This window comes from Vidua macroura, chromosome 6 (genome assembly GCF_024509145.1).
Source record: "Vidua macroura isolate BioBank_ID:100142 chromosome 6, ASM2450914v1, whole genome shotgun sequence".
In the NCBI taxonomy this organism is placed as follows: domain Eukaryota; kingdom Metazoa; phylum Chordata; class Aves; order Passeriformes; family Viduidae; genus Vidua; species Vidua macroura.
In genome coordinates, this window is record NC_071576.1 from 38,226,263 (window position 1) to 38,251,067 (window position 24,805).

The 24,805-nt window shown below is 39.0% G+C and overlaps 1 protein-coding gene across 8 annotated transcripts in view; it reads left to right on the plus strand.

The window, feature by feature from the left end:
• Positions 1-24,805, plus strand: part of LOC128809192 (transmembrane protein 263-like) — a 202,997-nt gene that overhangs the window by 68,420 nt on the left and 109,772 nt on the right. For 4 of the 8 annotated variants that reach the window (XM_053980963.1, XM_053980965.1, XM_053980964.1 and 1 more), the window contains one exon: positions 14,044-14,125. The exons of the other annotated variants lie outside the window; for them this stretch is intronic. In XM_053980963.1, the coding sequence (XP_053836938.1) occupies positions 14,044-14,125 (82 nt within the window). The remainder of the gene's footprint in view (positions 1-14,043; positions 14,126-24,805) is intronic. 8 annotated transcript variants of the gene reach the window in all.

Below are 24,805 nucleotides of genomic sequence, written 5' to 3' on the forward strand. Positions count from 1 at the left end.
CTGGTATCTCAAGTTCAGTGTTTGATCCTGCCGTAGGTGGTCACTGAACATGTACTTTAGCAGACTTTATAAAAAAAATGTCTCAGTAAAACACTGTCATTAGTTAACATACTTTATCTTCTGAAGAAGTGATGCCTTTTTCTCAATTTCTCTAAAGTCAGATAATATCAAAATAAGAGCTGTAGTAAGGATGAATTCATATATAATACATGTTTAATATCTCCTTGATGAAGCCTGTCAAAGAATTTCCTTTCTGTGGACATAATCAAATGCCTGGATTCACTTGAGGTATAGAGAAGCCAAGTCTGTCCTCATCTTTATCAGGAATAGAAAAATTAGTTAATGTACAATCAACACAGTGCAATTGTGTTCAGAATCCTTGTCTTTTCTGGTTATAGAAAGACTAAAACACTGGGTTTTTTTGGTGCCTATCAAAATGTTCAACACTTGAATTTGTTACTAGTGTGTTCATTTTAACTGCCTTGTATGTGAAGAAACATCTGCTCATACATAAATGTAATTTCTCAGATAAAGCTTGAGACAGAGGTCCTCTGGTGAGGAGATAGTAGATTGCTCTGTTTGTCTCTGCCAATATAAAGTTCAATAACATGTTTAATAGTATCTTGGTATCATTTTGTGGGCAGTTTGAGTGTCTGCCAAAGATCTGTGTTGGGAAATAAAGTAGAAAATTCCTCATGTAGTATTTGTACCTGGAAAAGAGCTGAATCTCCAGTGTGAAGAGTGTAAAATCAGGTTTCTTGCTGTACCCATTGAGTCACTCTTGGAGGGAGGGAGATAGTTCTGGACCAGTAATACTCAGCACATTCATTAGTGCTTTTCATTCTGTCATCTGGATCACAGTTACTAAGTTGGCAAATGATGTGCACTTGGGAGGGACTGCAAATATGTTGAAGGGCACAGTGAGAATTGAGCATAATCTTAGCAGGTTGGAGAAGTGGTCTGGGAGGAAAGTGGGATGCCACCATGTGAAGAAAAACATCAATTCCTAGACTTGAGAGTAATAAGGAACATAAAATGCATGAACACAGAGTAGAGAATAACTGGCTAGTGGGCAGTTCTGTAGAAAAAAGATCTGATGATAATGTTTAATCTGTGGTCCAACAGGGCTGAAGGGTTAGACTTGTGAAAAGGATGTCAGAGTGCACACAACAAGCCTCCTGAAGTAATCCCTAAGGCCCAAACTGAAGTGTGGTGTTTTGTTCTGAGCAGCCTCCAGGGAGGAGGCGAAGCAGTGGGAGTGCAAAGGAAAGCAGCGAGGATGATCAGCCTTAGATAACTTGGTGTTTGGAAGAGAACTGAAATATCTGGGCTGGTTAATCTAAAGAAGAAAAGATGGGAGAGGGGATTTTAAAAATAATCTTCAAACACGTAAAAGTCTGCTGAAAAAAATTTTAAAATCCTTTGTGTACAGTGTGGATAGGAGAAGTGGTAAAGAACTCTAAACTGCTCTAGTAAGGTAGATGCAAGTTGGGAAATACTTCTAACAGAAGGAATTCTATCAAATTTTGAAGTAGATTGGGATATCATGGAGTCTGGACTGTTGGATTTCTTTCTCATCTGCTGTTGGATTTTTTCTCAGGAAAACCATAAAACTTGATTCTTCTGTGGACAATGGATAGACTAGATGACTTTTTATAACTTCTTGTATCCCTTTTATTTGTGGTTTTTTTTGTTTTGTTTTGTTTTTTTTTTGTTTTTTTTTTTTTGTTTTGTTTTTTTTTGTTTGTTTTGTTTTTTGTTTTTTTTTTGCTTGGTCAGGGTTTGGATTACTTTTATTTTGTTTGGTTTTTTTTTTTTTTTTGGCACTTCATGTTGGACTGCAGATTTGTCTCAAGTGCTTTTATGGATGAGACATTTTGGACACTGAACATGTCTTTTCAAGTGTATAAAATACTATGATTTAGCCTGCTGGGTTCAAATTTCTCTGAACAATTCTCTTAAGAGATCTAGTAGTAAAAGCAAAAATGTTTTTAAGAAAACTGACTTTTAGAGATTATCAAGAATGGGTAATTTTTCTTCTGGGATGATTTGAGAATTATGGCTTGGGGGTCACATCAAAAACTGCAAGCAGATTTGAGAGTGAAATTGTTTCATTTGTTCCTCTTCCTTTTCATTTTATCAAACTGGCAATAATGGAGAGATGTTTTAATTTTTCATATTTCACTTTTTAATTTGATCTATTAATTTTAAATATAAACTAGCTTCCTAGACTTACTTAAGGCTGTTTTAGAGTCTGAATATCTTGACACATTTAATGTAAGTTGGAATAGTGTATAGCAATTTCTTATCATCTATTCTCTTTTGCTTTTTACTGCTGACCTCATAATTGAAATAGACATAGCAATAGCACACGCCCAGCTGATATAACTTAATTATGTTCAATTTATGTAACTTAATTATTAAACACCAATTTTTAGATATTTGATTTCTGTGTTTCTTTGAGCACTGTTGGCTTAAAGGAACAACTGTATGGAAGAATACATTTTAAAGAAGAAATTCTTTAAAATTTGCACCTTTGGTTTTATGTTCAGTTTTTCTTTCTGGGATCCTTTTCTTTCTGAATTTCAATTAGGTTGGTAAAATACTACTTTAAAACCAAAAAAAGCAAATTCATGCAATAAAAACAAGAATATAAAGGTGTAGTTTGCCTAAAATTTATTTAAAATACACTTTAATTTAAAATTAGCCTGTAGTATGTTCATGAAATGTGACAGTGTAATAGCAGGATACTTTTTTCCTCCTGCTTCTCAGCAGAGACTCCACAGAATGGTTGTCTGAACATAGTGCTGTGAGCAGCCGGCTGAAAAGTTTGCTGCTGGCACTGGAAGACCATGGATCATCTGCTGTATGTCTGAGTGGGCAAGACTTTTTGTGGGATGGAATTAGATTGCTCAGGAACTGGAGAGTTGAGTGGTGTGTACATGTAGACATTGCCCTTCATGAATGTTCATCACTCCCTTCCTTCTGTGGCCAGTGAGGCACTTCACAAGGGTGATTCAGAACTTGGTGTGAATCATCTTCTGCAGGTCCTGCTTGTGTAGGAAGATAAGGAAAATTGTGCCTTTCATTTAGGGATTCAGTCAGCTGCTTAAAACTAGGATGGATAGATCTAAGCCAAGGTCCCTGCATCTTTGAAAAGTAAAAGCTAAAGAACAAATGAGAAATCACATTAGGGTTACCTGCCTCAGTGTGTTAGATCCATTTCAGGACATGAGGTAACCTTTCAACACAAGATACTGGAGTGCTGAGCCCCTGTCCCATTTTGCATGTGCTCTGGGGGTGTGTGTCAGGCCACGTTCCTGGCTTTAGAGGGGCACAGCAATTTACATTTGAGAGCCACCATGCTGCAAGTGGGCAAAAGTCCCGGGGTGCGGGGGGAAACTTACAGCTGTGAATGCTTAGTATAGTAAGTTGTCGGAACCCAAGGTGTCCCTCAGACACTCTTGGATGTTCCGGGTCCAGGGCAGAGGCCTGTGAGACCCTGGCAGGCAGCCAGAAACCCCTGTGGTTTTGAGTTTGACCCATGGAACAATTTACCAACTTTGCAGGAAGAACAAGAAATCACAAAAGTTTAGATATTATAATAGAAGTAATCACAAAGTAAAAGGTAGGATTTTTGAGTGCTGTACAGGGGGGTTTTAGGCCTTGTACAGGGGGGTCTGAGGTTTGTACATGGGGGTCAGAGGTTCTAAGATGGAGGGATTTGGGCGTGCCCTGTCCTCCTTCTTTCTCCTTCCTGTTCCCCATGTTCTTGATGATGTTGGCACTCACAGATTGGTTTAGAGTAGAAAGCCACTGTTCAAGATAGGTAATAGGCTTTGGGGAAAAACTATAAACATTTAATACGTAATGTGTGATATAAAAGATGGCACCAGCCCCTTGGGCGGGAGAGACGGAGAGAGACGCAGAGGGTGAAGGAGTCAGGGAGAATGTCAGGAAGTCTGTGTGCCTTGAGATAACATGCAATAAACTGCCTTGAGACCAGACGACTGAAGACTACTGAGTCTTTCTTTGAAGGCACAGGTTGGAGGAGAGACTTTACCACCACCTGGAGTCACCCCAATCTGGGGGAGATTCTGACAGTAAGTAAGTATACTTACTCTAGTAAAATAAATAAATGTATGCTCACACATTCAACAGCCAGTCCCTGCTCCCCTAACACCTGGAATCTTTACTTGAGAGAGGAGTATGGTCATACCCATCCATCCATCCCAGTTCTACTTCTCATGAACTAGGAGAGCAGTTCTGATCACCACTGTGGTGACGTTATGAGCACATCTGAGCTGTAAACAAATACAATTAACCTAAACCATTTTTTTAACACAGAAAATGTTTCTGAGCCTGTATTTTGAATTTTTATTTCTAGAATACCTGCCATTTTAAAGCAAAACGTTCATAGTGAAAATGTCGATAATTTTTTCTTAAACTGTTTTGCTTAAAAGTTGGTTTTATTCCAAGAGGAAAGATAAATTCAGATGTTTTTCTTCTTCATGGATTCATTTTTTCCTATCCATTCATTAACCACAGCAAAAATACTTCCTCTGCTTTGTTAGGTGTGTCCTTTTGGACTGCATCTTATAGGCTGTGTTCAGACTAAATTTAGAGGGAGCTTCACTATTCGTTGCAGCCCTGTAATTATAACTGCAGCAACCTCAAAGCTGATCCAACTAAATTAAAACACAAATTGCTTCTGCTGCTCATGCTGTTTGGATCCACCTGAGTATTTCTTCAGTTAGTGATACTTCTGAAATTGGAGAATTATTAGTTTTGAAGAAGTGGGAGAAAAATAGCAGCTGAGCTTTGACGCTAGAAACTTCTCTTGGCTCTATTTCTGATGATTTCCCTCTGTTCCCACTCTCTGGGGGCTTTTCATTCAGTCATGACCCCTATGGCAAAGTGCCTGAGCCCTGCTGGTGAGAAGACGTCAATAATTCAGATCACATTATGCTGGCAATTCAATCAAATAGAAAGTTACCTATGTTTCAGAAACATTTAAAATTCCTAGTTATGTAGGAAGTTAATTTGAAAGAGCAGCTGAATGCCTCCTGGAAAATTTGGAGAGTTTCTCTTTAGTACCAATTTTGCTGGCTTGCTCTTATCATATATTTTCTGAATTTCTCTAACCTTGTTCTTGATGACAAAAGACATTTGCCTGAAAACAGGATCTTTGTTTCTTAAGTGTTCATCTGTTCCTGCTGTTTATTTCCAACCTAAAGTCATAATCCTCTGTTTGTGGCATCGCAATTGGTTGCAGTGGAAATTATTATGTCATCACAAATGGAGGATTATGACTTCAGGTGGGGGGATAAGCAGCAGGAACAGATGAACTCTTAAAAGCAAAAATGCTGTTTCATGTAAATGTCCTTGGTAATAAAGAAGAAAGGGAGGTGAAATACAGAAAACTAGAAAATTGGTATGGACACACTTGTGTCTGAACAGTAGGGCAGCAGATTTTCCTTCAGGCAGGAACAGCTATTTTAAATTAAGGACACGTCCATGTAGAATTTAGGCTTTTAAATATTTTCCCCTCAATTAAAAAAAAGTAGAAATACTGATGTTGTTACTGAAATACTGATGTTACTCAAATACTGAGATGACTACACTGTTCAGGAAGAGATTTTTAATCCTTGCTAAGCATTCTTTTATTTCTTTATGTATATGTTTGTCAAGTCACTTCTAATCTTAAGGGAGTTTCCCTTTTTGTGCCTGCTTGATAGGATTTTCAAGCCCAAACCCCACCATTTGGAATGGAGCATCTGCTCTGTGTGAAGCAGGATGACCATGGTGGAAGCTCATCTAAACCACACTGCTGAGCCAATCAGGCAAATGCTTTTCACAGGCTGTTGCCATTTAAAACCACAAGCAGCAAACTGACATTTCTCTTCAGCATCATAAGATGGAAAGCTCTGAAATACCCAGAAGCAATCTCAACTTGTACCTTATTTGGCTTTATCTGAGCATTTTTCCCCACCCCTCCATCCTATAGCTGCTCTATTCTTTAGTAAAAGGAGGTTAAAAAGATTATTGATGCAAACTAAAAGGTTTATAAGAACTGAAACTAAAATAATAAGTAGAAATGAGGATAGGGAAAGATTAGTAACAAAGCCTATTGTCTGTTTTCTGTGGTGGAAGCCAATTTGACTTGATTTCATTAAAATTCTCCTTGTTAACTTGGGTGATGTGTTGGTGATGGACTATTTGATGTCTGAGAAGTGGTGAGAAGTTAGCTGTCTAATGATGGACTAATTAGAAAGCCCATCCTAGCAGGATCCATGGAAATTGATTTGCACAGTGCCATTTTTGCTAATGACAGTCATGAATACGTTTGCAGTCCTTTACTTACTCTTCTTACCCACAGCTAATGAAAGAGAAGCGATCATTAAGAGCTCGGCTATAGTCTATCTGAAGTTTTCTTTGCCTTGTAGGAATAGCCATACTTTAAGAACTTCAGCTTTAAGTAATATTCTTCTTAGAGAAACACATGCCTGATGTCTGCCTCTAAAATGAGCATGTTTTTCTGTTGTATCTGGTTTTGAGTTATCCTCGCTGCATAGAGAGTAAGTATCCTTTCTGTGCTCTTTACAGAAAATGACCATCACTGCATGGGATTAGAAGAAGCCATAAATATGTGGTCTGAATAAAATTAAAATTAATTAGACAGTTTTTCCTACAAGGGCATAACATGTCCATCCACAACTAGGTCAAGCATTTTTTAGTATTTATCAGTCTAAGGCAAACAAAAACTATTAGTATCTCTTCTTATGATTTTATTTACCCAATTGCTTTCAGATCCCTTTAATCTGCCCAGATGGTATTTGCCCAGCCAGGTCCATATGGCCCAGTATTCACAAACTAGAAGTTTTTGCACAAAGACCTCCTAATAAAATATGACAATCAATGCAGTGTGGCTACCCATAAGTACATCCTTCGTTGTCTATAGGGCTCTAGCTTACTACCATCTTCCAAGCTTCTCAAGGCCTTCTCTGGTCAATAATGATCTAGCATTGCACTGCTCTTCTGTTTACTTCCTGTACTTTAACGTCTGTTTTACTTCTGATTAAGTTCCTGTAAATTCTGCCATTATTAAAGAAAAATACAGACCTTTTCAACTATCCCTAAACTTACCTCTTTTAGGTGTGTTCTGACAGATGAAACCAGTAGCTGGGGGTATTGCATCAAGTTCCAGGAGTTAGCTGTACAAAGGTTCTCATATGTTTTCAGTGAAATGGATGCCCTATAAAACCTGTCAGGCAAAGGTGGAATCTAAGAAATAGAAGTGAAAAGTGTAAGTGGACAAGCAACTGTGAGCTCAAAGTAAGAGGGCTAGCAAAGAGAATGGTGAAATGTCATTGCTGGCAGCAGTGAAGGAGCTGGAGGTTGTGCAGCGAAGACTAGAAATAAGGGGAATGGATAGCCTGAAGCTGCTGGTATCTGGATGGATTAGAAGAAGGCACAGCAGAGGAATCAGAGTGAGTTATCAGAGACAAAATAAGAATGGAAAAGGAAGGAGGAAGGTTTGAATGACTGTATTTGAGTTTCTTAGGTTCCTTCATAGTTAAAAGAGATAAAAAGAAAACAGGAATTCTTGGGGAGTCAGAGACAGCAAGAAAGTGGGGAAAACTAGGAAATCTTCATGAGAGATTCTACTAAGAGGACAGCCAATTTCCTCTGGAATAGGGAGATTATATGTAGACAGTATCACAAAACTACATCATGTTGGTTTCAATGTCTGATTTAAATATGAACAGGGAAAGTCCACCTAATTGTAATGAAAATTAATTATCTTGACATCACAAGGGGAAAAAAACATTGTCCCTCTTGCCACAAAGGAATTTAGGTGAGGTCAGCACTTTAATTTATTTCTGAGACTAAGTCTGCCCAGTTTATCTTGTGCCTACATTTACTCCTTTACTTTGAAGAAGTTCCTATACATTAGTTCCTGTACAGTAGTTCCCTGAAGCAAAAACCTTATCTGATTTTAACAGTGAAAACAACTCTAAGTATATTCAGCTAATGGCTTGGGGTTTCCCCGAAAGAAGAAATTTTCTAATTTAAAAGTTTATTTCTAGCTCCTCCATTCAAGTTTTCTTTTGTAGCATCTGTAAAATATATATACATGCACATACTATACCTGTATATATATGAGAAGCATCTAGATCTGATAGGTGCAAGATTTTGAATTTCTTTGCTGTGTCATTCCAACACTAGCTACTCATTAGTTTTGTGGGCTTTCATAATATTTATTCCTTTTTGTTCCTGTAGTGCATCCTGTGAAAGATATTAAGAAGAAATAGCAAACCTTTATGTATCTCCAGCACTACTATTGCAGAGGGCATTCAGTAGTCCTGTGATGCATAGTATTCAACATCTAAATATGCTAACACATCTAAAGAAACACCTAACACTTCCTTTAAATTAGCCTTTTTTGGCATTTTTTGTATGCTAAACTTATTTTAAATTGCTGGAAAAGCAACTGAATGGATGCATAACTCAGATAAAGATATTCCAAAATGGCAATTAGGGATGACTATCCAGTAGAGCAGACTAGAGAAGATTTATATGTAGGCCATATTAGGACTTTCAGAACTAATATTTAGAAAAATAAATTATGAAAGATATGGGTATACAGTAATGTGGTCTGCTAGCATTGCATAACATACAGTATTTATGACTGATCTCTTTAAAGAAATATTGTTATCTACAGGCTCAAACTTTGGTTTAATTTAAAGTTCAGGTCATGTAGCTGTTTACTTACAAATAGTCTAGATTAATGACTTGTTGGCATACTTAGAACGAAATAAATGTCACTATGGACAAGAGGTTTGTAGTGTCATTTACTCCTGCAATTTAATTCTGATAAACATCTTAGTTAACTGTACTATATTGTATCAAGCAGATATAAAACCATATTGAGTGACAGAATTTTGTCAAGACATTATTAACATTGATCATGTGGCTGAGTATCTGTGTTCAGTACTCAAGTCTGATGTGTTCTTTCTGTATGAAAAACATCCCTATTTCTGAAGAGCTGCTGTATTTTAGAGGATTTGATAGCTGTTCATAATGGATGTGATGGGGAATAGGCAGCCACTGGACAGTGAGTTCACTATAATAATTTAAAATGCTCTGTGAATATATCTCTTACTCGTCCAGCTCAGGTCAGAGGTGTAACCTTCATAGGCACTGAACTACCTGGCTTCAATGAAGCAAAGCAGTAAAGGAAAGGCCACATTAATGAAAAAGCAATGAATGATGTTAGAAACCTAAGACACTAGGAAAACCAGTAGTGATCTACCTAGCTGGTATCTGGTGTCTCGGCATCTGAAAAGAAATCACCTACACAGTTCTGTTCTCACCTAAATGCAGCCTTTGTTCTGCTTTACACTTTCTCCCCCTTCACATGTGCTTCTCATTTTTCTTCCCTTAAAATACCCTTTCCATTTCATATTCCCAGTGGAATTGCCCAACCTCCTATGCAGGCTCTTTTCCTTTTTCTCACTGCCAAGAACTTTGTATTCTCTCTTCCCTTTCTTCCTCATTATATAGTATTTACTTGTCACTAAAATTTGCTTTTGTGAGCTATAGTATTCTTGCTTCTCCTCAACTGTATTTTAAAAGAGGAAGAATTTGGGTTTGTTTTATGGTGGTCAGTCTTTTAAGGTGGATGTGTACCATGGAACTTCTGTAGTTCTCCACTGGGAGTTTTCCTTAAGCAGAGCTAGTGGCCTTGCAAAGCACAGAGATTAGATGATTGCTGTCACTTCTTGCTCAAGGTTGAGATTATTTCAATAGACTGGCTGAAATATCCAAAGATACCTAGCTTCTGTGTCATGTTTTATTGGGAAATTTCTTTTACAAGATGTTTGGATTTACTTTCAAAAATTAAAAAAAAAAAAATTCTGTTGCCCTCATCATCTTCAGTTCCCTTGAGTTTACTGCAGTCAGAGAATGCTGGTGAAAGCCGAGGCAACAAGCGAGTTTTGGGTAAACTTTAATGCTAGGAGCTCCTCTGGAAATGCCGTTGCTTGTATGAGGAATCTCTTCTGGGTTTTGCTCCAGGTTTTACTTTTCTGTAAGAAGGTGTTAAAATGCAGCCCTTCATAACCAGGGAAATCAAAGCCACTGTGCCATAGGTAAAGCCAGTATTTCTATTCTGGAAAGCCTGTCCTGGATTTCATCATTTATTTAGGACTGCTGATGTACTGGAAGTATTTTCATCATTCTGAAGTGTAATTGAAGGGAAGCAGTTACAGAAAGCCTTTTGTGTATTTTCAGTGGAGTGGTTAGGAAGCCTAGTCAGGGAACAGAGAAAGTCTTCAGAATTAAGGTGATGAATCACAAAGTTCAAGTTCAACAATAATGACTATTAAAATAATTTTTGAGTAACTTATTGACTGGAATATGTTTTAATAGTCATATTTCATGTTACTTAAAAATGGGAACCTTCAATTATTTTTTATAATATAAGGGTTGTACATAAAGAGTAGACAAGTTATCTTCGTTTAGTTGCCTATTTAGAAAAGAAATTAGTAGAATATTCTTGTGTTACCTATTCATCAGTCATGTAAATTTTCTCTGTACTCGGATTTCACCAGAGAAAAGTTCGTTTATCCCTGGGGAATTGGAACAATGAGCTTGTGAGTCATTCTGCATTGGGTAGCCCTCCTAATCTGCCTTTTCGCAACAACCTGTCCTAGCAAAACCAAAAAATTAATATGCTTTGCACTTCAGTGTCCCCTCCTGCCCCCATGATTATCCTTGACTGGATGTAGTCTGGATTTTATTAAATCAGGTGGGGTGATGAAGAGGACCTCACTGGATTTTCTTGCTCACCATGTTGCTTGGCTCACTGCCTATCTGTAGATATGATTTGATTTTTCTCTTTATCCCCTTCACAGTTGGGTGGCATAATTTAAAGAAAAAAAAAACCAACAAAACAAACAATAAAATCTTCACAGATTTGAAAGTCTGTAGTAAAGAAAAGGATCCATAGCTTTATTCAGAACTTGAGAACAGAATAAAAAGGATCATATATATTTCTCTCTACTGTCATTTTTCAGGCTGTGCTAAAAGGAAATTAAGACCTTTGCTTTGAGAAACATCCTAGAGAAAACAGGAAAAAATAGTTAACTGGATTTTTGATACGCTTCTTAGTTTCCAAGCCTACAGCCTGAAGTCCCTCAGAGTATTATGTTTACATAGGTGTAGTCATGGGTCATAGAACACCATTGTTTTCAGCATTAGGAATAAGTCTTTGTCTCAAGAACCCCCAGAAGTCTGATATCCCAGAAGTACAGTGTATGAAAGCTGAAGAACAGCTACAGGAATGTGATTATCAGTGCAACCACTGCTGAGTGTAACACTTTGTTCCTGTAGCCTCGTTTGCTTTGTTCAAATGACTTAACAGCATAAGAACAGGAATTTTGAAAATGGCAGCTCAGTTATGAAGCATCTGTTAACACCAAACATTAATTAACTTAGAAATGGTTGTGGTTGGTTTCCCATAGCAAACATGCCCTACACAAACAGGCTTTGTATGTGTTTGCTCTGCAGTGCAAGAATTTAATTCTCTAAGTTAGGCATGATTCCATTTAATTTTGACACATACGTTTTTATCCAAATCAAGTTACACAGACTAGCTCCTTGATTCAAATAAATTTAATTTTGAAAGTCCTAGCCCTGCCTGAGAGACTCTGGACCCAAACCCTTCCCAAGACCTCACCTGTCCAGAGATGCTGCACAAAATTCCAGGCCATTCTATTCCAATTCCAGCAGATAGCAAAGGCTCCAGTGCTGCCCTAACTCTCCAGAAAGGTGTGTGTTTGTCACCTTGCATAAGCTGTCTGTTACTGATGTCCGGTGAGTATTCTGAGACTTGAGTGAAGGAACTGTGCTTGTGCTCTTGGCCCAGCTGCTCCTGCACCTGCCAGTAACAACTGGATTCCAGTTTACCACATGACTTACTGGATTTTGCAAAAGACAGGTTTAATTCCCATGTGTCCAAAAACTGGGATAGTCTCCTAAAACTATGAAAAAGCTGTAGGGTGCCATGTATAGTGACAAAACAAGAGACTAGTTTATTGTTGCTGGGAGAAGAGAAGTGCATGGTAACTGTTACTGAACAAGGCATCCAGCTTGCTATGACAGGTAAAAATCTTAGCACAGGTATGTTTTCCATTACGTTATGCATGCAAATAAAGTTAGAGAGAGCAGCTGAAATACATTACTGTTTATCGTGTCTGCTTGAAATACTTTGGATTTGTTGGCAATGGGTAGTGTGCTTGGGAAATTGTACCCTTTAGCCAATGTTCAAAGCAATATACACATTTGAAGTAAGTCAATGCATCTCTCTCTAATGACATTTTAAATATGAGAGTATATTGCCACATAATTATCTATTTCTAATGTGTATGAGGTATCTTCTTGGTTGAGTATTTTACACTCTTCTCTGCAGTTCGGTCTCTACTAGAGCAAGACCATTTTCTGACATTGGAAAAAGGGATTTGTATTGACCAACTAATGGCCCATCCACTGATTAAACTTGCTCATTCTTCTGAAATTCCTAGCTACTAGAAGGACAAGCCAAAAGTGACAGAAAGTGAAGGAATAAAGTAGAAGAAATACATCTATTAGCAGTAAAAGTATAGACATAATATTCTCACTTTACTAACTGATTTTTTTAATCTTAATTTCTCCTTGTGAGTGGATAGGCAGTAGATGTACATGCCTGATGCTTCTGCAAAAATATGTTGTATTAAAATACAAGTCCTCCGGGCTTCACCCGGGTGCCCAGCCTGTCCGGGGGAAAACCCTCAGAGGACTGGTCCGCGGGGAGGATGTGGCGGGACCCGGATAGCTCCACCGTAAGGACGAGAGGACTCCGAAGTGGCTTTATTCCTAGAGGCTTTATTTCAGGAGCGTCGCAGGAACAGGAGGGAGAAACGGGGAACATCAATTCTCCAGAAGGGAGCGAACTCCGGAAGCCCCGAGGGAAGGCGGGGCTGGGTATTAAGGGCAAAGGAGTAGGAGTGGTTAGGGTACAGAACAGCCAACGGGCAACGGGTAAAGGGGGGAGACAGAGTGGGGTGACATACAGAGAACTAATCGGGGTACAGAGGAGGAGTGGTATTCTAACAGGAGCCAATGGGGATAACAGAGTAACTGAACTTTCTGGAACTGGGGAGTATGCTAAACATTGATTGACAGCTCTTCTGGGGTGGAGAGCAGCAGCTGATTTCTAAACTGTTGCTGCCTCCCAAGGGAGAGCAGGAACCCCTCCCACAATATGTTTCAATTTATACTCATTTATTGATTATATTAATTTATATTCTTGTAAGCAAGTAGAATGTGACTATTCTACTTTACTGAGTTGGAACTATGTACTGTAATATTGATTTCATCTGTCTCCTGTGTTAGAGACCAAGTGTGAGGCAATCAAGAATCTACCATGAAATATTTTTATCAGGCACCTTTAATCACAGGTGGCTGTTGGGATGTAGCATGTTGTACAGTGTTCCTCTCAGAGTACTTGAGTTCATGAGAAGATGCTTTGAATCTGCAGAGAGAATAGTAGGGTGAGGGAGGGAGGAATACTTGTCTTTCCTAAAGTTTCTCTGTCAAAATGTTTAGCTGTATTTTTATAGTAAGATGTTCTGGAATTATGCTCAGGTGTGTCCACAACAGTCTTCTTCACCTAGTTTAATAATCTTGCTTTGTTGCAGGAATACAAATGCTAATCTTGTGGCAAGAGTGCCTTCACAAGATTTCAGGCCTGTCTCTACAAGCCTAGAGATCTATTAAAGAGAGTATTTAAAAAATGGAGACATATATGGGCTAGACCTCTAAATAGTCAAGCTTTTCATAGGTAGAAGTCAAAGGCTTGGTAAGGTGAGGGTTCAAAGCACAATTATTTACTTCTGTGTTTTGAAGGAAGATGAAAAATTCTTAATCTTTCTAGCAGTAAAGTAAGCAAAGTAGGTGACATAGCAAGGGATGCTTAATGGTATGTATGTTCTCTCATAGTCTCAACCTGAAACTGTTGGGGAGGAAAAACCAGATGAGATGAAACACTTCACAACATTGCTTCTACTGGAGCTCTATGGAGGTGACTGGGTAGCTGGGAAACCACAAAGTGTCAGATGAACTGGCAGTGTCAGCTGCTGACAGTGATGACAATAGTGATTGCTGAACCCCTGAGCAAAGCTCTCTAGTAGTTCTGCTGCTTAAAACTAGGGACTTCTTATGAAGTCCTGTTGTAAAAGTGCTGTGGTTTTAGCAGAGTGAGCCTGAGGTGTCCTGACAATGCAACATGAGCTACACATAAGCAGGACTTGGTACACAGGCTAAACAGTGTAGGTGGCTTTGGAGCAGAGATGTTCCTTCATTTTTGGATGTGTCTTCAGAGGCCACGAGTAGCCTGTGTAATCCATGAAAGTGCCTACTTATGTCTAGTTGTGACAGAACTGCCATCATTTTGACACTCAGCGTGTCGCATCTAAAATGTCTGTCAAGCTTTGGGGAGAATATAAGCAGCAGATTAGTCCAGTCTCCCTCCCCTTTTCTACCAAGGGAATTTAGGACAAGATTTTTTGAGGTAGAAAAAGGATAAATACTAATATATTGCTCTTAGGTATTGCTTTGAATATAAGTTAATAAGTTAGATTCACTGGTGAAATGAAGAAAATCCTGACTGAACCTAATGATCATCCAAACTGACCTTAGGAAGAATGGGGCAGAAATAAATTTGCTGAGACTCAGAGCATTGTAATAGGATTTGAGACAGGGCATTCAGTTTTTTATGAATATAAATAGCATTCAAAATCACCACCAAATAGGCTTCAAAAGCCAAACTTTGTGTTAGGAATGTTAGTGACTGTTAGGAGAGGAACATAGAACAAAACTGAAAACATAATCATGGCACTGAATGAATTCATGGAGCATCCTCATCTCCAGTTTTTTTGTGTGGCTTGTGTTCCTTTGTCCCTTCTATCATCAGTCCCTCCATCTCAGGGGAAACAAAAAAAGACTGGGAAAGATGTAAAGTGGAAAATATAATTCAAGGTTTACAACAATTTCTGTATTCAAGTAGACGGAGTCTCTGTACTGTGAAAAGGAAACTATGTGGAAGAAACTGGGGATACAGGCTTCTTAAATTGTGGGTATCAAAACAGAAGAGTTCAAGAATTGGAGATCATTAATAAAGTTATTGAACAAATGAAAGGCAGTATTTCTTTTTCCTTACGGAATCTGTGAACTGGGATTTTAGTGCCATGGGTTATTTTTGATGCAAAAGTTCACATAGGTCTGAAAAGGGAAAAGAAGAATTTGAGAAAGAAAGGTTCATCAGGACCTATTAAACACAAGGTTACCAGGCGTAGCTTAGTTCAGATGGAAACACCTAGAAACTGGAAATACGTAGAAACTAGGAGAACACACTGAAAAAGTATAATTCACTATGAACTTGCCTTTTTCGTCCCTTCATTTGTGCCCAGGTGTGGTAACCAAGTGAGAGAGATACTGGGCAAGGTGGGGTTTTGATCTGATCCATTTTTCAATCATTCTCACTTAAAAAAAAAATAAAATCCAAGGTTCTTGCTTTAGGACATAACTGGTGTTTCCTGTAGGCTAGTTAATTCCTTTATGTGCTTTTCCCAAGTTGCCTGTAAACATCTGATAAAGATTGCTGTGGAAAGCAGTCTGCTGAGTCCTACCCATTGCCCCTTTCAGCCAATGTTTTGTATCTCACTGTGCCTATGCATTCCAATATAAGTTTCCTTTTTTAAAAATATAGAATACTTCTATACCTATGATATTTCATGCAATTGTGGGAAGTGCTGGAATTATTAAAAAGATACTGTGAACTGTAAAGTCAAACAGGCTCTTAGGGACACAGGTGATATGTAATTAGGAGTGCTTTACTGACAGTGTTTAAATTCCTCTTCCTTTTTTTATTGACACCTTTATTGTTAAAATTGAAATCTAGAGCTACAAATGTTACGTAGTCCTATTTAATGCCCTGTGTTGAAGATCCAGTCCTTGCCCCATGTTTGGACTGTTTGTACTACTCAAGAGAAACAAATGAAGCACTGAATATACCCAAGCATGGCAACACCTCCAAAGCCATTTGTATTATGGTCACAGAAGCAGCAACAGTGGTGTATTGATAGTGTGGCAGGTGCAAACCTCCTTTGAACGGCAGCTGCTCAGGACATCTTACTCTCAAAGTAGCTGCTTAAAGATGTCCCCTCAGATGGCCTGAGCAGATCTGTGCTGTGTCTTGTAGAGCTCTCTCACTGTACATTTCCAGCCCCCGACTGGGAGGCAGCCTGTTGGAGAGCACTGCCAGCCTGCTGATTTATGTCATGTGCAGGTCGCTCCAACTTACTGTGGGGCACACTAAGAATAAGCTGTACAGTGGAATAAGCAGCTTATTTGTCAAGTCGTACTAACATTTTATGGTCTCTTTTTAATCAGCATAATGCATTTTACAAAATTCTAGGTAGGCAGATACTCAGCTAGAGGGTATTCTTTTGCCTTCCCCTTCTGTGTCCAGTTACATGCATCTCCCTAACCTTGAAGATGGGGTGAGCAATCTCCTGCTGCTCTTCTCCTCTAGTTTGTGATGTTTGGCTGTGTGGAATGGAGTTTCTAAATGCCTGTCACAGACTGTTTTGCACACGAGTGCAAAAAGGCAGGTTACTGGGAAGTACACAGAATTGGTGGCATACTGAGTTGCAAAACAAATGTTGGTTGCTTCGAGGCTGTAGAAGGCAATACATACAAATGTTAATTCATTATGTCGATACAAATGCTCTCCTCTTTAAAAAGCCTTGGGATGCCCTCAGCCATGTGGTTGTCATGTAACTACACATGGCCCTTTTCATGTAACAACATATGGCCCTTTTTGTCTTCTTCATTAATACTACAATTAATTTCCAGAATTAAGGAATATTTTACTTGAGTTTCAGATATGTCTTCCTTTCCTTATGTTTTCATTTAAATAGTTTCATTAGTGTCTGTCTCACTAAGGCCATCTATTATAATGCAGTTCTTCTTGCTTTTGTGACTTCTCATACCTTTGTAGGACTTGCCACAATCAGGCTTTTGTTCCATCATTGGAGAATTTCTTGTTGTTATAGTTGCTAAACAGGAATAAAGCAGTTATTAGCATTTTCAGATACAGAAGGATAACTGACACAATTGAAAGAAAACTGATTGTTTTTTTCCAAACTGAAATGAGTTCCTTGACTCCTAACCTCATCCACACTCATCTAGATGATGAAACCTAGAGCTTTTGCAGATGGAGGAGCAAATACGGGATCAGTGGTGTCTAGGAAAAGACTTTAGTACCTACTGCTACTGGAGAGCAGAAAGCACCACAAACAAGGTCCAGTGCAGAACAGGGATGTCCCAAGCCAGCCCAAGGATGTTGAGGTGGTTGTTTGACAAGCATAGAGGGACACTGGCATGCTGGGTTGATTTCACCTTGGGTCAGCCTAACTATCTTCTTAATTTGAGCTGAGAATTAGCTCTTAATTTGCCTAGATTTAAAAACAAAACCCAGAACTTCTTGGTTGGTTTTTCATTTTAATATGGCTGCTTATGTTGTTGTTCTTATAATGAATGAAACATGTGTGGTTAAAATTGAGTTGCTAGCTCACTTATTTGGGTTTTTTTCATTGTAAGCTCAGGAAGAAAAAAGTATGGATGGAATCTGTTCTGAGCTGTCTGTTCTGGTCTGTGCAGCTCTGTGCAGCATGCAGTGTTTACTGCAGACAAAAGAGAAGGAAGTATAGTTAATTCCTGCTGCATCATTTTCTGCAAAACCTGAAAAGAATGGTAGGAGAATTTTGATTTTGTTTCTGTTTTTGTAAAAGCCATTTCATGTTTCCTAGGATGTTGTTCACAATAAGCCAGATGTCAGCAGAACTCAGACCAGAACTCAACTCTGCTTTTCCTAACACCTTGTGGTGCACTGGAAGCCTGGCAGGAAAATCTGTCATCCATCCTTAACCCATCCTGCTTTGCCACCATTTTCCCTAAACAGCAACCCAACAGAGTCTTGCCCCACGCTGCTCTCGGCTGCGGGCTTTTCAGTCTGCACCGATAATTAGACTTTGAGATAAGCCATCTGCTTGCTGGCCCCCGGTGGTCTGTGGGCTTGGCACTGAGCTGCCGAGGCCAGTGACAGGTCTGCCGCAGGAGAGGCCCGGCGGTGACACAGCAGCTGCTCGCCGCGATACCGAGCGCTCTCGCAGTTGAGCACCTACGTGCCGGGGCTTCCAAACACCGCTGGCCGGGAGCAGCGCGGCGCGCCCGCAGCGGCGGAGCGAGCGCTAATGAAGGGAAGTCGGGCTGGGAGGGCAGAGGCCTGAATTCCGTAACGAATTCATTATTTCATCACGCTTTTGAGCATCCAGGCAGGGATGGGAAGGCATGTTTTGCCCAAGTTAATTCTGGCTGATTATAAATGGAGGAGAGCAGGGAAAAACCTGGCTCTTAGATGTTATTTGCTCTGTATTTTTGGCAGTCTTATCCCCTTTATTCAGATCAGCACTACATGAAGCTGCAATGGGATAGATAGCTCAAATTAACACCTTTTAAGTTGTAAGAGGTTTAGAGGTACTAGGCATCAGTTTCAGGTTTTGTACTGTGAATTAAAGACCTTCCTTCGTTTAGAGTCACTTCCAGTTCTTCCTTTTGTTTCTCCTCTTGCCTATTAGAGGGATTTGGTTAGAAATCCCGTCTCTGTTGCAGACTTCTTTCTGCTATGACTCTGATGTTGGAATGCAAAACCATTATCATTATTATCATTATCAACATTATTATTCCTCCAGTCTAGTCCCATTCTTACTGGTGAACAAAGAACCTGTCTTCCTCTTCTTCTTTTTCCTGTTGTGCGGTGAACATCTTGTGTGAACAGAGAGGGATAAATGTTTGGCTTCTTTGCAAAAGTGAGCAGCAGCTTAGCTCAAATCAGCCTCTTTCCGCCCGGCTAGATTAACAGCAGGATAGCTGCAATTTTTGTTTTATTTGACAGGAAACTCTGCACTTGTAAGGGTAATCCCATGAATTCCAGCTCTGTGGGTCGGCTGGCTTCAAGGGCATCCCAGAGGGTGTAATGGCCTCATTCTGGATGTAGGAAAAAATGGAAGTCTTTCTATTAACTTAATGGTCAGAAGTTTAAATCCTAATATTTGGAGGCTAATTTCATATACTTTTCTAGTGATGGGGTGAAATTGTCAACAACTGCAAAGAGAGGACTAGGTGCCCACCTCTGCCTTCAGAAAAAGGAAACAGAAGTGTTGATATGTTAATTACTTGGAACATACTTCTGATTCTGCAGTGATGGAAACTGAAAAGCCCTGTGTTCAAAGCAGATGCAGCAGTGACTGCCATATGCAGTGTGGGGGCAGATTGGTATGAGCAAGTGCCAAACCATCGATTTAATTACAGCTGGGGTCTGATATCCCAAGCAGCAGTTTGCCTTTCTGCCTTCCTTGGTGGATGAGATGGTAGTGGTAGTAAGAGAGGAGAAGGACTCAGGAATAAGCAAAGGATAACTGGGCAAAAAAAAAAAAAAAAAAAAAAAATGAAGGACTATCAGTGGAAACCATATCAGATTAACAAACTTTAATTACATTTAATTTCAATCCTTAACATTTATCTAAAATGTGATTGAGGGAAGGTTTATTAGGATTCTGTGTCCCTATAGCCCTTCTTTGAAAGAACACTGAACAAGATGATTGCTTGCGTCTCTAATTAGAAGTTTTTCCCCTCTTGATCACCTAAAGTCAAATTCATTTACTCAGCTTGAAACAAGGATTTAATTTGATTTTTTTTTTTTTTTTTGCATCAAAAGATGTCTCTCAAACATGATACAGAACCACAGCCTGCTAATCAAGACAGAACCCATTACCAGCCCAGTTTTATGAATATTCACATCAGAGGGCAGCACCAACCTCATTAGGAAGGGTGTTGCAATCATTATTAAACTGTTGGAGTCCATTATGATTCCAAGTGCTGTAATGATGACTGATACCCGCTGAGGGCAGCTGAGAATACCAGAGCGTAATGACCTCACCTTTTTTCATAAGCCTATAGGGCTTTTAAAGGCTTTCAGCTAGTGTAGTTTGTATTCTTTTAATCAAGTGTGTGAAAGTGGTCTTAATATCCTTGATTGTCTTGCTCAAGCGATGTGAAGAGAAACACAAGAGCAATTAGGAAATCTGGAGGTTATGTTTAGGTGATATGGTAAGTCAGTAATATGAATTCTTTCAGATTTTAGGTCTCTGTTAATGAGTAGATTCATGTCAGTTGGGCTAAAAGCTCAAAATTGATAAGCTGGATCAAGCCCCTTCTGTTCCTTCCTTGTAGAGTGAGAAGACATACTGCTGCTAAACCTGAGTTTGATCATTTGGGCAGCAGAACTGCTGTAGTTAATGGACCATCAGCACTGTCAGCACAAGCCCTTTCTCCATTCCTCTTTTGCTTCTCTGCTCTGAGGATAACATCCACTTCAGGTTAACTGTTGCTACAAACAAATTGCTACCCCTGTCTTGCCTTCTTCAGATCCCTGCTTTAATCAGGCAGAGTGAAAGAAGGTTAGCCTGATTTTCTGACTCACAATCCTAATCCTGCCTTAGTTATATTTACATGAATTAATTTTGTGCAAATTAGCACAGCATTGGTGGATTTTTTTTTGACATGTACAATAACCTGGAGGATGTGAGTAGCTGTTCGTATACTTTCTGAGCTCAGAAAGAAGTTTCTGATCCCAACTTCCATGTAATTAGGAAGTAGCTGTACCTAACCAGAGAAATTTGTATTATTCTTGCAGTGTCAAGTGGCTGAGCTGTCTACTGCTTTTTTTGAATCCTCAAGACAATTTGCCATCTTCTTATAATTATACTCCTCTGTTCTTTTTGCATCCTAGAGATCACCTTTCAACCCAGTAAGAAGCTCCCTCTGGAGTCCTTTGGATTCTCTCTTTGCTCAGCCCTGAAGGGTGCTGAATAAGTTGTGAAGGTTGCATGTGCCAACTGTTCCTCCTGCAAGCTGGGACTGGAACCTTGATTTCTCTCACAGTGCCTCCTTTTTAATGTCTTTTTAATTGACATTTCTTGCTACAATCTTCTTTTTATAAACTTGCAAGAGACTGTTAATGCAACTGGTGAGGCTGATTGTAAATTACTCTGTGATAATTATGCTATAAAAGGGGAGGCATTATGGGAAACCAGTTGTAAATTTCATGCAGGACAGTTATGTGCCACCAAAGAGCATCATCTCTTTCTTTATGCTTCTTCCAACTTGGCTTCCACACTAAATTGTGAGAGATCTCTTTGACTTGAGAGCTCTCCCTTCTTCAGCTCCCCATACTATGAAATGCCAGTGAATGTGTCCTAGTTGCATGTTAGAGCAGTTCATGGCAAAAGTAACATTGGTCTTTGTAGGATACAAGAGGCAGGAACTTCAACCAGCTCCAGTATTAGTTAAATCTGGTGAAGGGAGTGGAAATTAGGGCTCTTGTAATAAGCAGGGAAGAATCTGCATTTAATCAATGATATTGCCAGGGGAATTAATTAGAAGATAAATAGTGCCTAGGTGGGTTTGTGGAAAAGAATGTCTAGCATTTCAACAAGGGAAGCTGCAGTGGGCATCTTACTAAGATTGGGACATATCTCCTTTACAGTGATTTGGCAGAAATGCCATGTTGTGAAGCAGCCTGTGTCTGGCAGCTGAGAGCATCTCCTAATTAGACAGTTTGCACAACACTTGTTGGCAGGAGAATATATCTTATTTAGAATTTTTGGGGATGTTCCTCAAGTAAACCTTTCCAAGATGAGTATTTAGATTAAGCCTTTAATGTTTCTGTCCTGTTCTGATTCACCCCAGTTTCAAAATTTTATTGCTGGTCTCATCTACCATTTATCCAATAATGTTCAGCAAAGATGGTCTCTGATCTGAAGTAAACATGGACCTTATGAAAGGCAAATTTTAGGCAAACCATTGTTGGATGGCAAAATTATTGTAACCACTTTCTAGGTCAACTTCATATTTTGCTGAATAATGCAAGGTCACCTTCTTATGTTGACATGTTCCTTCATTATATGGCAATAAGCATAAATGGAAAAACTGCAATTCAGGCCTTCCATGTCTTTTGGAATCATTGTAATTTTGTATTTACAAAACAAGTGTAGAAAGCTCATCAGTGGTATGAGAAACAACTTTTTCTTTAAATGGGGAATTTCCCTTGCCCTGGATTACATTTCATGTGTCCTTTTAAACAATTTTATTTCAAATAAGTCTATCTTAATTACTCCCCCGAGAGCCTCTGAGAGGTTCCTTGCTGCACCAGTTTTTGCTCATTAGTGTGTTTTATGATTAATAAAGGTATATAAATACCAAGTTTTTTTTTTAAAAGGGCTTCACCTCCATTATTTCACAATAGGTTTGCCATTCCTGCAGATATTTGCTGATGTTAGTTAACAATGCCTGTTCCTAATGATCATCTTGCCCTGCAAAATAACTTGTGATACGTTGCATGGAACTGAATGAGAAGCAATAGATGGGCTCCAGTAGCTATATCCAGTGCATTGAAGGAAAGCAGAGTTTGCTGTTCCCTCAAGGCTTATTCTCAGGAGACACTAAAGATTCTGGCTTCCCACCTGCACTGACTTTTGATAGTATTTCAGTACCTGACTCTCTTTATTTTCCTTTAAAAATGTCTCCTTTTGGGATTTGTGCAATCCTGAAATTGCTAGAGAAATTTTGTCCTTATACCTCTCTGAAACTTGAATTACTGACTTTTTTTTTTTTTTTTTAATCACTTGACTACAACTTGAGTACAGCTGCCATTTATAGCAGCTCATTTTGTTTGGTCCTTGATAGACCCACATAAATCCCTAGCCAGAAAAGTGATGAAAGGTAGATTAAATGTACCCACCTTCTGAGATATAATTGTATGCAAGACAAATGATAGGAGAATCTTTGAAAGCAGATAGAATTAAAGCACTGACACAATAAGTATAAAGCCTGAAACAGTTTTGTTAGCATCTCTTCAGTATCCATCACAGTTGGTCTTTCTTGCATTTTGTCCAGTTTTCTCTTTGTTAGGCATCAGAGGATGACTAATATACTGCTATTCAGAAAAATGAGGCTTTTATTGGCAGTAGTCATCTTATGCAGCAGTAATGCTATTTTTAAGTTATAATATGCATTTTTCACATAAATCTGTGCTGATTTCACTGTGCCTTTTTGACTGTTTTCCACAAAAAAGCAAAGCAACCTTATTCTTCCTCTGATAGTTGGTTTTAAGTTATTGTTGGTTCACTGTCATATAACTGGGTGTTTTCAGGAGCACTAGCATCTGTTTCTCCTATTGGTTTTAGTGGGCTCTGTTCCGTGTGTATGAGGAGTTGGTTCATTTTTGGTGTCCAAATATACAGCTTGGAGTTCAGCTTTTGGCATCTAGCTTTGGCAGCTGTTAAGATATCCTGAAACTTAGAGCGAGAAGTTCGACCCCGGTTAAACAGACGTTTAGCCAGGAATTTTCAAGGGGCTTGTTATTTCCAAAAACTGCAGAAGTATGACTCTGCCTGTCCCTTTCAACTGGTGGCAAGGATTATGTGACAGTTGGAGGTTGGGACTGTGTGTACCTGAAACACTCAGAAAAACAATCCAGTGCCTTGCCCATCTCCTGTTTTCCATACCAAAAAGTGAATCTTCCTTAGGATTGCACAAGCTAGAGGTGTTCTGAAAGTAGACTGTAGAAATTGGCTGTTTTCCTTTTTTTCTTTCTAAGAAGAGACCAGCCCATTTATAAACCTGGTTGAGTAGGAGGAGAAAGGTTTGTCATATCTTATCAGGTTTATGTGCTCTTCAAATCATATGTCAATGGACAATTGCTTTTGGACAGATTCTGGCTTTTTGGTGATGCTTTAGGTAGAAACACGTGCACATTTTTACACATGTTCATTTCAATGTAGTTACAGTGCAGTTGCTGGAAAATCTGTTTCTGACATGTTCTTTCTGATAAACCTCTTAATAGTCATTGTCTTCAGGGATAGGACACATTTCCCACGTATAATTAGCCTGTCTCATTTCAGACTTCACAAGGAAAGCTAAATGAGTGCTTTTCCTTCATATTGAAGTTGTCTTTTTGCTTCCAACCCACAATCCAATTTCATATTTCAGGCTTCCTCTGTGGTCAAAATTCTGTTCTGAAATAATAGAAAGGAAGTGCATAGCAAATCAGGAGTAAGTTCACTTCATAGTGTCTTATATTTAAATGCACAGCAGAATATGTTGTTTGAGTACTTGTGCTTTCATGTTTAACATCTGTGTTACCCATAACAGCCACTGAATACTTTACCATAGTGAAGTTTGTGGTGTAGAGGAAACCTCAGCCAGCTGGAACTGAGGTAGATTGTTACCTGGGAGAATGGCACTCATTTTTGCTTCCCTGTGATACATATCTTTACATGTGTCTATTTGACATAAATGATATGACCTCACATATACAGGATCTACAGTTATCTCAGTATTCCCAGTATAATAACCTGCTTTCAGTCACTTAATTTTGATTTTCTTATTAGCCTAGGCATTAAATTCTTGGGCTTGCTTTCGCCCAAAGGTAAATACACTTGAGAAATTTTAAGGGGGCTTCTCTGAGCACAAGAGGGGTGAATAAAATATCTGAAGACAGTGGGTAGGATTTTTCAGAGCTGTGTTATATCAGTAGAATTGCACAAGTAAGAAGCTGAAATTTATCATGCAAGTGTTT